The sequence below is a fragment of the Astyanax mexicanus genome, chromosome 5 (genome assembly GCF_023375975.1).
Source record: "Astyanax mexicanus isolate ESR-SI-001 chromosome 5, AstMex3_surface, whole genome shotgun sequence".
NCBI classification, from domain to species: Eukaryota; Metazoa; Chordata; class Actinopteri; order Characiformes; family Acestrorhamphidae; genus Astyanax; species Astyanax mexicanus.
Window position 1 is genome coordinate 4475452 of NC_064412.1, and position 14720 is coordinate 4490171.

Below are 14720 nucleotides of genomic sequence, written 5' to 3' on the forward strand. Positions count from 1 at the left end.
AAGATTAATACTAAAGTCATCATAACGATGAAGAAAAACATATGGAACTATTTAGTAAACAAAAAAAGTGTAAAACAAACCAGAATATGTTTTATTAGATTATTTTAGATTATTCAAAGATGATTCAGGCTTTCAGTTAACAGCTGTGCTGAACTCATCAAGAGTTAACTACATGATTTTTTTTGTCTCTTAATGTGTTTGAGATCATCAGTTGTAAAGTAGTGAAGAGGTAGAGTTACAGGTATACAGTGAATAGTGAATATTTGAGTAATGTTCTTTTTTTTTAATACTTTATTTCAAATTTTTCCCATTTTCTCCTCAGTTTTACTCAGCCAATTTCTCAACCCACTCCTATTTGAGTAATGTTCTAATCCATATTATAAAAAACAAGAACTACTCAACTAAATAAAAGGAAAAAAAGTACTTTTTTACAGTGCATGGAGAGAAATGAAGAGAAATGGGGAGAGAGAAAGAAAGAGAGAGCTCAGTGTGATGCTCGCTCGACCATCTAAATTAAAAATTGTCTTTGTGCTAAGAAGCATTTGGGAAACGCACACCAGGTTTAAGTCAAGTTCCTAAACAGCTAAACCAGCTACTAATTTACTTATTTAAAGCTTTAATCAATTACATTTTTCCCCACTTTCTCCCCAATTTTACTCAGCCAATTTCCCAACCCATTCCTATTTAAGTAATGTTCTAATCCATATTATGAGAAGCAAGAACTACTCAACTAAATAAAGAAAATTTACTACATTAACAAAATATAAAGAACTTATCTTCCAGTGCAGTCACTGCAAAGGCCATCAAAAATGTTATGATAAAACTGGCACTCATCAGGACCGCCCCAGAATCTTCTTATAATCCTATTCTGCTTTAGTTGCGTCTTGCAAGAGTGTTAGGAAGCTGCATACAGGAGACAAACAACAGTCCAGAACAACTTTATTTAAATTATCATCAAATTATGGTGAAGAAATTCAGTTTCAGTCAACTTTGTGAAACGTGTTTGTGCTCAGAGTTGATGCAGAGTTGATGGTGGCTACTTACAGCTGCTTTAACTGAACAAAATAACTAAATTATTAATTCTTATAAAGGATTAAGTACAAAGGCTTGCAGATGCTGAAACAGTGTAAAAGTGCTGATCATGGTTTGAGGTTTTAAATATAACAGGGTAGATTTCTAAGCAACATGGGGTATTTGTATTTTTCCATGATGTTTTTTGGTAAAGCAATGACTAAGCAGGTACTTTACTGCAGTTCTTACTGTTTCATGCTTTGACAAATCAAGATTTGTCAATGAGTCACCCCAACCCCATACACACACACACACCATTTATAAGCTTCATGATTAAAGTGAGAGTCAACAGAGAAGGATCTATAATGTATTGCCGAAAAATATTCACTCAAACTTCTAAATCTCTGTAAAGTTTGGTTGAGGGGGGATTATGGTGTGGGGAAGTTTATCAGGAATTGGGCTTGGTCCATTCGTCTCTAAATGTTTCAGCATACCAAGAGATATTGGACAATTTCATGCTTCTAGCTTTGCGGGAACAGATTGGGAATGATCTTTCCTGTGGAAAAGCAAGATCCATAAAGACCTCAACTCTATAGAACACCTTTGGGATGAATTAGAGTGGATAAAGAAGGCTATAAGCCATGTCTTCTTCTCCAACATCACTGTCTGACCTCATGTTACGTGAAAAGAAAAGGAAAAAAGGTCATACACAGGTGATCCAAAACAGAGACAAAAGGGCAAAGCAAAAGAGTAGTCAAAATAACAAAACATGAATGGTAACAAAGTAACAAAAACAAGAAAGAAAGCAGTGTAGAAGATCTAGGGATAAAAGTTTAATACTCGGCAAATGGGAACAACAACAGAGTTTTTTTTTATACAAATGTTTTGGAGAGACATGTCTGTCATCTGCTGGTGTTGATCCACTGTGTTTTATTGTCAAGTCTAAAGTCAGTGCAGTTTTGTTTTCCCGCAAAATCTTACAGCACTTCATGCTTCTCTCTGCTACTGACAACTTTTACGGAGATGCAGATTTCATTTTCCAGCAGGACTTGGCACTCTGCCCACACTGCTAAAAATATCAATTGGTCTTATTTCATATTAAAATTTTCTGAGAATCACTGATTTTTGGGTTTTCATTGTCTGTAAGCTTCATAATCATCCACAATAAAAGAAATAAACGCTTAAAATAGATCACTCTGTGTGTAATACATCTACAGTATATAATATAAGAGTTTATATATGAGTTTCACATTTTGAACTGAATTACTGAAATAAAGTAACTTTTCAATTATATAAACTTTTTTTGAGCACTAGTACACGAGATGAGTGAACTCTTTTGATAATATATTGCATATTATATTGTATACCTAAATATCTGAAACAAAAGCATGATCCATTCTAGAAATGATGTGTCACGGCTGTGCCCGTACCGTACCGTACCGTAGCGTGTATAAGATTCCAGCTGAGATTTGTTTAAGCCGAATTCCAGTGGGCTCAACTGCTGGGCCTTCCAGAAACCCTCCTATAGAGCCATCAGGAATGTGCCGAGCTCACACTTCTGCCTGCTGCACAAAGAATCAGGGAGACGGAGGATGACAGGTCTGATAAAGAGCTGGAGGGGATGAATCTGGAGATGAATGCTGAGAGGGTGTGCAATCTGGTTCTTCTGCATCACATTTACAAGCCTAAAAACATGGTATTGTTCCTTAAAACCAGAATTTGTTCCAGGGCTGGTAATAGCCATTTGGGTGCTCTAATAACAAATGCTTTGTGGTGCCCACCAGACAATAATTCAGTATATATCAAATTAGAGGTTATGCAAAACTTAATGGGAATTTTCTCTAAGTTTGACCCCCCATTACTTCAAAATGCTACAGTTACAGTACAGGCCAAAAGTTTGGACAAACCTTCGCTTTTCAATGAGTTTTCTTTATTTTCATGACTATTTTATTGTAGATGTTTTATATTCTAGTTTCTTCAAACTATCAACCCTTTGCTCTGATTACTGCTTTGCACACTCTTGGCATCATTCTCTCAATGAGCTTCTTTAAGAGGTGGCCACCTGAAATGAAAAGTTTTCCAACAGTCTTGAAGGAAGGAAGGAGTTCCCAGAGGTGTTTATTAGCACTTGTTGCTCCTTTGCCTTCTTCACTCTGTGCTCCAGCTCACCCCAAACCATCTGGATTGGGTTCAGGTCCGGTGACTGTGGAGGTTCAGCTCATTTTTTGTTAAGTACATAAAACTCCACATGTGTTCATTCACAGTTTTGATGCCTTTAGAGAGAATCTACAATGTAAATAGTCATGAAAAAAAGAAAACGAATTGAATGAGAAGGTGTGTCCAAATTTTGGCCTGTACTGTATATCACTTAAAACTTATATCATTAATAGTATATAAAAGCTTCTTTGAAGATTCAATGGTGTCATTAGATAACTATTAGATTTGCTGGTGTTGTGCAGAACTCCGCCAGGAAAGCACCCCCTCTCGGGAGCACACGCACATCTTCTTGGCTTTAATTTTACTTAGGAAACAGAAATACCCAAGATACTGTTCTAGCTATGCTGACTCGTGAGAAATAATGAAAAATAATCATGTCACCTGCTTTTCTTGGCGGGGGTGCTGAATTCGGCCCCATAGTAGTGCCTAAATCTGCAGCCCCACCATGAAAAGCACCCCCTTATATATAACTTGAAACATATACAGTGAATACATAAGAATTCGATTTTTTTTAGGAATTTTGTGGTGTGACATGATATCCTTTTGATATTCAAGTTTTATTAGATTGAAAACTCTATATATACAACCAAATCGAAAAAATTTACAATTTTCCATATTTTCCAATTGTCCATACATTTGCCATACCATTAATTCAAACTCTTACAACATTATTGCATGAAATTGCATTGACATATAATGAATACTACTACAAGTGTTTGTCAATATTTTAGTTGTGTTATTAGATTATCCTTTTTTTTCCTTAATTTATAGGAGGTTAAATTCTGGTCTATACACAACCATTACAGTTACATTTACAACCATTTACATATCTCTTCTGCCTTGAGTTTCTTTTGGGTTTTGACCCTTTTGTTGGTGACTCTTTTTGTCTTTTTGACTAATCTTTAGCTTAACCATTTGTTTAGCTTAGCCCTTTTTTCGCTTCCGGAACTCTTTTTGTATTTTGACCATCCTTTTGTGTTTCCCTATTACTCTGTTTTAGTGTTCCTGTGTATGACATCTTTGCTTACACACTCTGGTATGTTGTTTATTTACGCTGCCTAATCCCTCATTTAATAATTTATCTATATTAGATCTGCGCTTGTCTGTCCCGTGTTTGGCTCCCGTGACAGATATTTACTTATGTTTTTTGATGTAAATTCTTAATCAAACCTGGTTAAATGATGTTTGTTGTGCTGTAAAACTCGTCTCTGCACAAGAAGCGAGCGCAGCTTCTCCCCCAGCTCTGCTGTGCACGCATACTAATGTTAATGATACTACTGTTGAAATGGGACAGCACAAAGAGGAATCTATAATGAGGAATGAAGTTGTAGTGAATATAATGTGACTCAGAAAGATGAGTAGTACCAGTATTGCAGTTACAATTAATCTGAAGGGGAATTTTAATGTTCTGACTGTAAATTCAAGCTTTTGACTCAGATTTCGTGAGAGTGTTGGTGAAAGGAACAGCAAGGTTCATAATGACTACAACAGAAATATAGCTATTATTTTGACCACACAAAAACATTCCCAGCGCTGCAGTGACACTGATTAGCATGGTGGTGGTGTGTGTATGATGTGTTAGTGTGTGTTGTGCTGGTTAGTATGAATAGATCAGATGCTGCAGCAGTGCTGCTGGAGGGTTTAAACACTGTGTCTGATCCACTAGTACAGGCACATGGAGTTCGAAGGATGCAATGCAATGAAAAGTTGAGCCCTAGAAAACTTTATGTAAATGAATCAGTCAATGCGATGCGTCTATCCAATCAGAGAGCAGGTGTTTGGCTAAAATAGGTGTCCTCAGCAGAGTGTATAAAAACATTTTAGCTACGCATTCAAGCGTTCCTGAAAAGCATGTCCTTTATGATCAATCCAGACCTCCTAAGACTCCCGAAATCTAAAACCCGTACGTAAGCAACACAGACCTTTTCCCCAATCGCGTGTATGAAAGAGAAGGAGATTGAGAGAAAGGAGCTCCCCTCGTGTGCATATTCATGAAGCGCATGCAAAACAGAGAGGGTTCTGATTGGTCTGTGAGTCAGCAAGTCATTGGGATGCGTTCAAGAGCATCATGGATCCCATCAAAACTCATTTCACCTCGGACTACTCTAAAGTATATCCATGTCTGGAAAAAGTAAAAAACAATAAAAGTCTTGCCCGCTCTACAGTTTGTAATAGTGATTTTAGCACTGCCCATGTGGGAGTAAATTATTGCAAAAGGCATTTTGAGGTGACTTAAAGTGATTTTAAATAATAATTTTTACAACTTGTCTGTCAATCCCTGCTGATTAATAGGGACTCTGAACAGCGTAATACATTGTGGAGAAAGGCTGCAGAGATTGTTGTGGTCTTTGATGGGTTTTAAAAATATTAATATATAATTTAATTGGAAAAGTTTGCTTTTGTTCCATATGATTTTCCGTATTAAACTACAATGCAGAACATTTGAGCAATAATAAACTCAAGGTTTGTGCTATAACATGTAAAATTGCTGAGTATCATAGATCAGCACAGCAGTAATTACACATTATAGCACGAACCTCGAGTGTATTATACCTCAGTTCCATTATTACTGTTTATTGAAAGATTTTGAGTTAAAGAGGAGGAGAAAATACGGTCTGTTTGGTTTTAAAAACTCCACCAGTTAAAATAGTTCCATTGCTGCTCTGTTTGTAGCTGCGCTGTTTGGTTTGTAAGCGCTGCGTCGTTGCTAGTAACCTGTATGTCGCGGAGTAATACGTACATGGAGAGCTTTGGTTACAGTGCATTACCGGCTGATAACGGCACTCATAGAACGTCTCTCAGCCAATCACAATGCAGGGTCGGAACTAACGGTGGTATAATTAAATATAATGACTGGATTTTAAAAAACAAACTGGAATCTTTTAGTTAAGAATGGAAAAGTGTATTCAGTTAATCAGCAGCAGAGTACATTTACAAAAGCAATTTACTAATACAGTTTAAGATATTTAATCTTTAATAAGCTACATTTGCTCTGATACCATATTAATACTTTTCCAATACAAAAATAATGCTGTATATGAGCTGCGTATAGAAAGGTCCTGTACTCTTTGAGAAAGTTGGTAAAGAATAAAACCATAGTAAAGGATAAAAAGGTTTAGCTTTAGAAAGTCAAAATATAGTTATATTACACATATAATTAAAACATTTTCCTTATAAACTATATATCTGTTCTATCACAAACTGCCAGGCATCAACTGAAGTCCCATTTCTAAAGAAATATAATCAGTCAATCTACTCTCTATGAAACTGAGTATGCTTACTTTCACTGATAATAATTTACAGTCACGTTTTCTACAGTGACTCAGTTAGAAGACTTGGTACTTTTGTGGCACCGCTGATGCTCCCTGCACCATGCTTTTATCTGATGGTGAATCGCAGGCTGTGGTGCACGAGAAACGATTATTTATCTTTGGCTACGCCATCTCCATGACCTTCTTGATCCAGTCCACGTAGAGGGACACTCGGATGAAGATGTTGGGCTGGCCGGGGTGTCCACAGCGCCGCATGGGGATGATGACTCCCTCTAGGACCCAGCAGTCGCTGTTCTGACAGGCCAGGGGGCCGCCGTAGTCTTTCTGATTTGAGGGAGGGGTGTAGGTGAAGAGACAGAGACACACTTTGAGATGAAGAACACATCACTTACTCATTTCACACCTTCATCTTCACTCGCATGCTTTAAAAATGCAGAACTGCAAAAACACACACACACACACACACACACACAGGCTCACTAAAGTGAAAACACCCTTCACATTTCTGTAAAAATATTATTTGTACTATATGTTTTAATAACAGTCTCAGGAATCAGTGTACAGCCATTGGTACCACTTTAAAATAAGACTACGCCTCCCACTTTAACTCCCTTTACTCACTTTAATATGCAAATGTGACATTTAAAGAACTGTATGCACTCCTTCACTTTACCATGCCTTATGCTTTTTTTTACCTCTATATTTGCACTACTGTTTATACAAGGTATGTTTATCCTGGTACTGTCATTCCCTCTTTAATCCCCCTTATCACTATTGCACTACTGTCTTATGTTTCTTGTCTCACATATGTCTATATATGTGACCCTATATGTTGTGTTGTAGATTTAGTGCCTCTCATTCTTTTTATATTCATACTGTATTTTTAGCTTGCTGTATTTGTTGTGACTTTTAGGAAGGAATCCTCTGTTTGTCCTGTATACATGCAGTATTGATAATAAAACTACTTGACTTGACTTAATTAAGGGTTTATAAATGGTTAATAACTGTGTTTATTAATTAAAAACTGATTAGGTTGTAAATGCCTTAAAAACATTAATAAGCAGTTACAACACATCAATTGAAAAGGCAGCTTACTCAATTAATTTACCATATTTTTCGCGCTATAAGGCGCACTTATAATCCTTTAATTTTCCCAAAAATCAACAGTGCCCCTTATAATCCGGTGCTCCTTATGTATGAATTCTATCAGTCAGATATTAAGGAGCAGTAAAGCCACTCCACTGAAGTACAGAGTTATACAGGAGTTTTAGTTTAGTTCTTCAGCACCGAAACTGGAGCAGTATTAGCATTAGCTGATAACAACGCTAGGCTCTTTCGCCGTTCAAAGGTGAGTATTATCGGCCTGTAGCCTGCTGCTAACTCCCGCTAGCACTGCTGGAGCAGCATTAGCATTATCTACTAACCGCACTAAGCGCTAGCTCTTTTGCCATTCAGAGGTGATTATTTTTAGCATGTAGCCTGCTGCTAACCCCAGCTAGCATTGATGGAGCAGCATTAGCTAACTGCGCTAGTAAAGGCCTATAGACTTTAGTAATAAAGCATATAGGCTATAGTAATAAAGCATATAGACTTTAGTAATAAAGCATATAGATTTTAGTAATAAAGCATATAGGCTATAGTAATAAAGCATATAGATTTTAGTAATAAAGCATATAGATTTTAGTAATAAAGCATATAGATTTTAGTAATAAAGCATATAGGCTATAGTAATAAAGCATATAGATTTTAGTAATAAAGCATATAGGCTATAGTAATAAAGCATATAGATTTTAGTAATAAAGCATATAGACTTTAGTAATAAAGCATATAGATTTTAGTAATAAAGCATATAGATTTTAGTAATAAAGCATATAGATTTTAGTAATAAAGCATATAGGCTATAAGAAAAAAGCATATAGGCTATAGTAATAAAGCATATAGACTTTAGTAAAAAAGCTAATAGATTTTAGTAATAAAGCATATAGATTTTAGTAATAAAGCCTATAGACTTTAGATATAAAACATATAGACTATAAATATTGCAGAGTTTTTAGTCTTATTACTGAGTTTTATGGAGTTTTTAGTCTGAATTTTAGTTAGGAGAATAGGTAAAAATGCTCTACAATTTGTGTCTGTGTTAAAATTATTTGATAGATTTCTAAAAGAGAGGTGTATGAAGTTTACCTCACACGCTCCGACTCCACCGGAGAACGGAGTCGTGCACATCTCATTATCCCTCACACGACCTTTAAAGTACTTGTTACACTCGCTGTTACTCTGCACTTGCATCTGAGCCACATTCAGCACAGACTCATCCCCCGTTCCTGACAGAGAGAAAGAGAGAGAGAGAGAGAGAGGGATATAAAGAAGATAAAAATAGAATAGGAATTAGTTTTGGAAATAGTCAGGCATGATTTTGGGCTACTTTAATCATTTACCATGGCCGCCAACAAGCCTTCATTGAGAACTGTTTTAAATAAAAATGTATTGTGTTGTCAACGTTACCTTGGCAACCTTAGATATTTTAGATAACCTTAGATATTTGAGATAACCTTAGATTACCTTAGATATTTTCCTAAATTTCCTTCGGGATAAATAAAGTGTCTATCTATCTATCTATCTATCTGTCTATCTATCTATCTATCTATCTATCTATCTATGTCTGCCTGTGAGTCTATCTATCTATCTATCTATCTATCTATCTATCTATCTATCTATCTATCTATCTATCTATCTATCTATCTATCTATCTATCTATCTATCTATCTATCTATCTATCTATCTATCTATCTATCTATCTATCGCTGGATATTTTTACCAGACCTGGCAACCCTGCTCTCAGTAAAGGTCTCTGGTGGAGCTGTAGCTCACGGTAGACTTGCTCTCTGCTTTTCTTTATTGATTTAGAGACAGCAGGAGCACTAAGGCCCAATCCCATTTCACCCCTAGCTAGCTAGCTAGCTAACTTTCCCGTTCCACCTTAAATAATGCAACACACGGCAGGGGCTGCAGCATTTAAGGCGGAACGAAAAAATAAAATAAAATATAAGCTAATCAAAGCTAATTTCAGCTCTCTATCACTTTCTGAAGACATAAAATGACCTAAAGTTAACTTGTTAACCTGCAGCAGTTAGGTTACTGAACTTTAGCGCTCCTGATGTCGTATTGGGAGCTTGTTAAAGGGTTTACCAATTCCTAGTGGGAGAATTTCACCCCTCCCACTTGTAAATTTGTTCCAAAGGGAAGGGTTACACTCGAAAAGAAGGGGTAGGGGTAAGTGGTCAGCGTAAGGGCCATGGGGTGAAATGGGATTGGACCTAAATGTGGGTTTTTCAATGTATGATGAGCTGATTTACAGTAAGTACGGCTGTTGTCTTGTCCCTTATCTGGTGTGTTTACACATTTATAGCCACACAAAGGGGGCAAACCGAGTGTGTGCCCCAATTGCCCTCCCTGTTAATTCACTTAGTGTCTCATAAGTAAGACAGTTTGGGCAGCAATGCATCGAATAAGCATTTATTGCATTTTAGTCACAGGGTAAAATTATAAATACTGCAGAGTGTCACACCTTTGGTTTCCCCCCAGCCAGCAATCTCACAAACGGTTCCCTCCTGTACTATGTAGCGTTCGGGGGGAAGACATATCTGTGACACGCGCTCATTAAACTCAGCAGGACTGAAAAAAAGAGAGAGAGAGAAAAAGAGAGATAGAGATGAAGAGAGAGAAAAAAGAGAAATAAGTAACAGTGAGTAACACACTCCCCTGTAACCACAGTAAATTATAATGTGAATATGCCCTTTTAATTATTGTTAATACACATTTTATAATACAAATACATTACATTAAATTACTATTACTAATAATAGTACTAATAAATGTATTATAGAATTTTATATTTACTATAATAATAATAAAAAATAAATAAATAAAATAAAATAATAATAATAACACAACTACAACAAATAGAAAATATATCTAGATATAGAAACCAGAATAGAACACCCAACCCTGGGAGGTTTATAAGGCCTTAAAAATAGCAGATGTGAAAAATGCGGGAAAGGAAAACAAAGGACATGGATCACATGGAATGGCTCAAACAAAAGGCAAACAAACTAACTTAAAAAAGACTTAAAAAAAAACATAGGAAAGACTTTCTGTTTCTTCATTTTTTAAGAGCATTTTGCTCTCTTTTAAGATATTTTTTTATTTTATTTTAATGTACTTCTTTTAATGTAATGGGTCTTGTCTGATGGTCTGCTGATTACTGCTGGGGATTCTGGGACTTGTAGTTTTTTTGACCCAGATTCACCAGCTCTTCCACTGCAGTGTTTAGGCCCTCTGCTGGTGGTTGGCGGTACATGCCGTTTCCTTGTTGACAAAAATATTGTCCTTGCATTTCTATCATTTACATTTTACACATGCATTTTTAGTTGCATGTGTTTAGTTATTGTTCACATGAAGATCACATCACCATTTTTTGAATATTTATATATATATATATATATATATATATATATATATATATATATATATATATATACAGTGAGTCCAAGAAGTATTTGATCCCTTGCTGATTTTCTTTGTTAATAAAGACACTATCCTTCTGCACTTTTAATGGTAGATATATTCTAACATGGAGAGACAGAATATCAAGACAAAAATCCAGAATATAATTTTAAAGAATATATTTTAATTAATTTGTATTTCAATGAGGAAAATAAGTATTTGATCCCTCTTGCCAAACACACTCAATACTTAGTGGCAAAGCCTTTGTTTGCAAGCACAGCGGTGAGACGTTTGTTGTAGTTAACCACAAGTTTAGCACACACACCAGGGGGAATTTTGGCCCACTCTTCTTTGCAGATCCTCTCTAAATCATGAAGGTTGGTGGGCTGTCGCTTGGCAACTCTGACCTTCAGCTCCCTCCATAGATTTTCGATCGGATTGAGGTCTGGCGACTGGCTGGGCCACTCCATGACCTTAATGTGATTTTTCTTGAGCCAATCCTTTGTTGCCTTTGCTGTATGTTTAGGGTCGTTATCATGTTGGAAGACCCAACCACGGCCCATTTTCAGATCCCTGGCAGAGGGGAGGAGGTTGTCCCTCAGGATTGTGCGATACATGGCTCCATCCATCTTCCCAGTGATGCAGTGAAGTAGCCCTGTACCCTTGGCAGAGAAACACCCCCAAAACATTATGCTTCCACCTCCATGCTTGACGGTGGGCACAGTGTTCTTGGGGTCATAGGCAGCATTTTTCTTCCTCCACACATGGCGGGTGGAGTTGAGGCCAAAAAGTTAAATTTTGGTCTCGTCTGACCACAAAACCTTCTCCCAATAACTTGGTTCATCTTTCAAATGATCATTGGCATACTTGAGGCGCGCCTCCACATGTGCTCTCTTCAGCAGGGGTACCTTTCGGGCACTGCAGGATGTGAATCCATTGTTGCGCAAAGTGTTGCCATTTGTTTCCTTGCAAACTGTGGTCCCAGCTGCCTTCAGGTCATTTGCTAACTCCTGCCGAGTGGTTGCAGGACGATTTCTGACCGTTCTCAGCATCATTGCCACCCCACGAGGCGAAATCTTCTTTGGAGCACCGGGCCGAGGTCTGTTGATTGTCATGTTATACTCTTTAAACTTTCTGATAATTGCACCAATAGTTGTTACTTTCACATCCAACACCTTACTAATCTTTTTGTAGCCCATTCCAGCTTTGTGAAGGTCAACAATTCTGACTCTGAGGTCCTGTGACAGCTCTTTGGTTTTACCCATGTTGGAGACTTGAAATCTGTGTGATCTGTCTGATTCTGTGGACAGGTGTTTTTCACACAAGTGATTAGTGAGAACAGGTGGCTTCAGGTCAGGTAACAAGTTGATTGGGAGTGTCTAACTGGTCTGTAAAAGCCAGAACTGCTAATGAATACTAAGGGATCAAATACTTATTTCACTCCATGAAATACAAATCAATTAATATATATTCCTTAGATTTATTTTCTGGATTTTTCGTTTAATATTCTGTCTCTCCATGTAAGAATACATCTACCATTAAAAGTATAGAATGATCATGTCTTTATTAGTGGGCCAACGAAGAAAATCAGCAAGGGATCAAATACTTCTTGGACTCACTGTATATATATATAAAAGAGAAATGTTTTTTTTTATGAGGTCTCCTATTATTTTTTTCAAGTATGTCTTTATTCTAGGCTGCTGACAGGTAATAATAACAATAATAATAATAATAATAATAATAATAATAATAATAATAATAATAATTACTATTTTTTACCCAGCACGCATGTTAAAGCCAGGTGCTAACAGGGTCTGACTCAAAGATGTTGGGTGGTTGAATTGAAGTTGCTAAGTGGTTGATATGGTATGCCAGACAGTTGCAATAATGTTTGTTAAGTGGGTTGTAGGCGATATTTCTATATTTCATAAGTGTTGCAACACTACATGGTTGCTACAGTGTTGTTAGGTGGATGCTATGGACATGCTAGAGGGTTGCTGTGGTAAACAAATGGTTGCTATGGTTTCGTTAAAGAGTTGTTTGGAAGAAGCTATAGGGAAAACATGGTTGTTTTAGGGTTGCTAGGCAGTTGCTATGGTGTATTTAGTGGTACTGCCATGTAGATGCTATGGTATCCCAGACAGTTGCAATGATGTCTGGTAAAAGCCTTGAAGTCAATTTCGTTAGTGTTGCAAACTGGTTGCTACAGTACCTCATCTGGTTGCTACAGTGTACTTAGGTGGATGCTTTGGAGATGATAGGGAGTTGCTGTGGTATACAAATTGTTGCTATGGTTTTGATACGGTTCAATTATCTTTTCTAAGTGTCAATTTTTTTGAATATTTATATATATATATATATATATAAGAGAAAGGTTTTTTTATGAGGTCTCCTATTATTATTTTCATGTCTGTCTTTATTCTAGGCTCCTAACAGGTACATGTCTGAATAAGAACTGAGTATAAGAACGTGAGGATGTAATCAGGACAGTTACGTTTCCAGCTGCAGCAGGACCAGGTGAGATTCTGAAGGTCCACAGACGATCTTGTTAAGAGGAATGGTCTGTTTGCCTGGTTCTCCTTCCTTTGGGTTCTGGAACAGAGTACCCATCATAGCAGCATACCCTGTGAGGTCCACATAACTACACACACACACACACACACACACACACATACACGTAGAATCATTAATAAGCCTGATGTGTCTCTCAAAACCAACCAATCAGTATCAGCACTCACGAGACAATTTTATAACAGCTTCATTCCCTTCTATGGTATGAATTATATTTCTGGGGGAGATACAGCTTTGGAAAAAATGAAGAGAGCACTTCAGTTTCTGAATCAGTTTCTCTGATTTTGCTATTTATAGGTTTATGTTTGAGTAAAATGAACATTGTTGTTTTATTCTATAAACTACAGACAACATTTCTCCCAAATTCCAAATAAAAATATTCTCATTTAGAGCATTTATTTACAGAAACAAAAAAAGATGCAGAGCTTTCAGACCTCAAATAATGCAAAGAAAACAAGTTCATATTCATAAAGTTTTAAGAGTTTAGAAATCAATATTTGGTGGAATAACCCTGATTTTTCTCAACCAGTCTTACACACTGCTTTTGGGTGACGTTATGCCACTCCTGGCTTTGTCTGATGGTTGTGAGTGACCATCCTTTTTCTTAAAATTCCAAAATTCTTAAAATTTCATAAATTGCTTGACTGAGCACAAAGTAATTCCAGTTACCTGTACTAATTAAGTGCAAATGATAATTAAATAAAGTTAAGTAAATAAGATAGATGAGCACCAGGAGGAGAAGCACTGTTTGGTGCTGATCACCCATTTAGAGTTCACCAGAGATCCTCCACAGAAATGCTTCCCTTTCCTACAGAGAGAGAGAGAGAGAGAGAGAGAGAGAGAAAGAGAAAGAGAGAGAGAGAGAAACAGTAAATAACACCTCCCACCTGCATCCACTGTAACTATGAATGGTGCTGCTAAATACTGCTACTATTAATCATATAATTAAAAAAGCCATTGAAGAATGATCTCTAATAATTCTAACACTGAAATAAACTAAAATAAATTAAAGGATCATAATCACTTGACTTGATTCTGTTATTTTTAATATTAGTTTTGATGCATTTCTATATTTGCACAACTATCAAATATTGATTGAATGAATGAATGAATTAAAGTAATGTAGACAGAGTAAAGGGGGGG

General features: G+C 36.6%; 1 protein-coding gene across 2 annotated transcripts in view; it reads right to left on the minus strand.

The window, feature by feature from the left end:
• Window positions 1-6108: 6108 nt before the first annotated feature.
• mst1 (macrophage stimulating 1) overlaps window positions 6109-14720 on the minus strand; it is a 33288-nt gene continuing 24676 nt past the window's right edge. The window contains exons 14-18 of one of the 2 annotated variants that reach the window (XM_022675550.2): window positions 14308-14385; window positions 13501-13647; window positions 10069-10175; window positions 8685-8824; window positions 6109-6824 (exon numbers count right to left, since the gene is read on the minus strand). In XM_022675550.2, the coding sequence (XP_022531271.2) occupies window positions 6663-6824; window positions 8685-8824; window positions 10069-10175; window positions 13501-13647; window positions 14308-14385 (634 nt within the window). In that variant the 3' untranslated portion in view covers window positions 6109-6662. Of the gene's footprint in view, window positions 6825-6867; window positions 6939-8684; window positions 8825-10068; window positions 10176-13500; window positions 13648-14307; window positions 14386-14720 lie in introns of those variants that run through there. The other variant, XM_022675551.2, reaches the window with a different exon arrangement.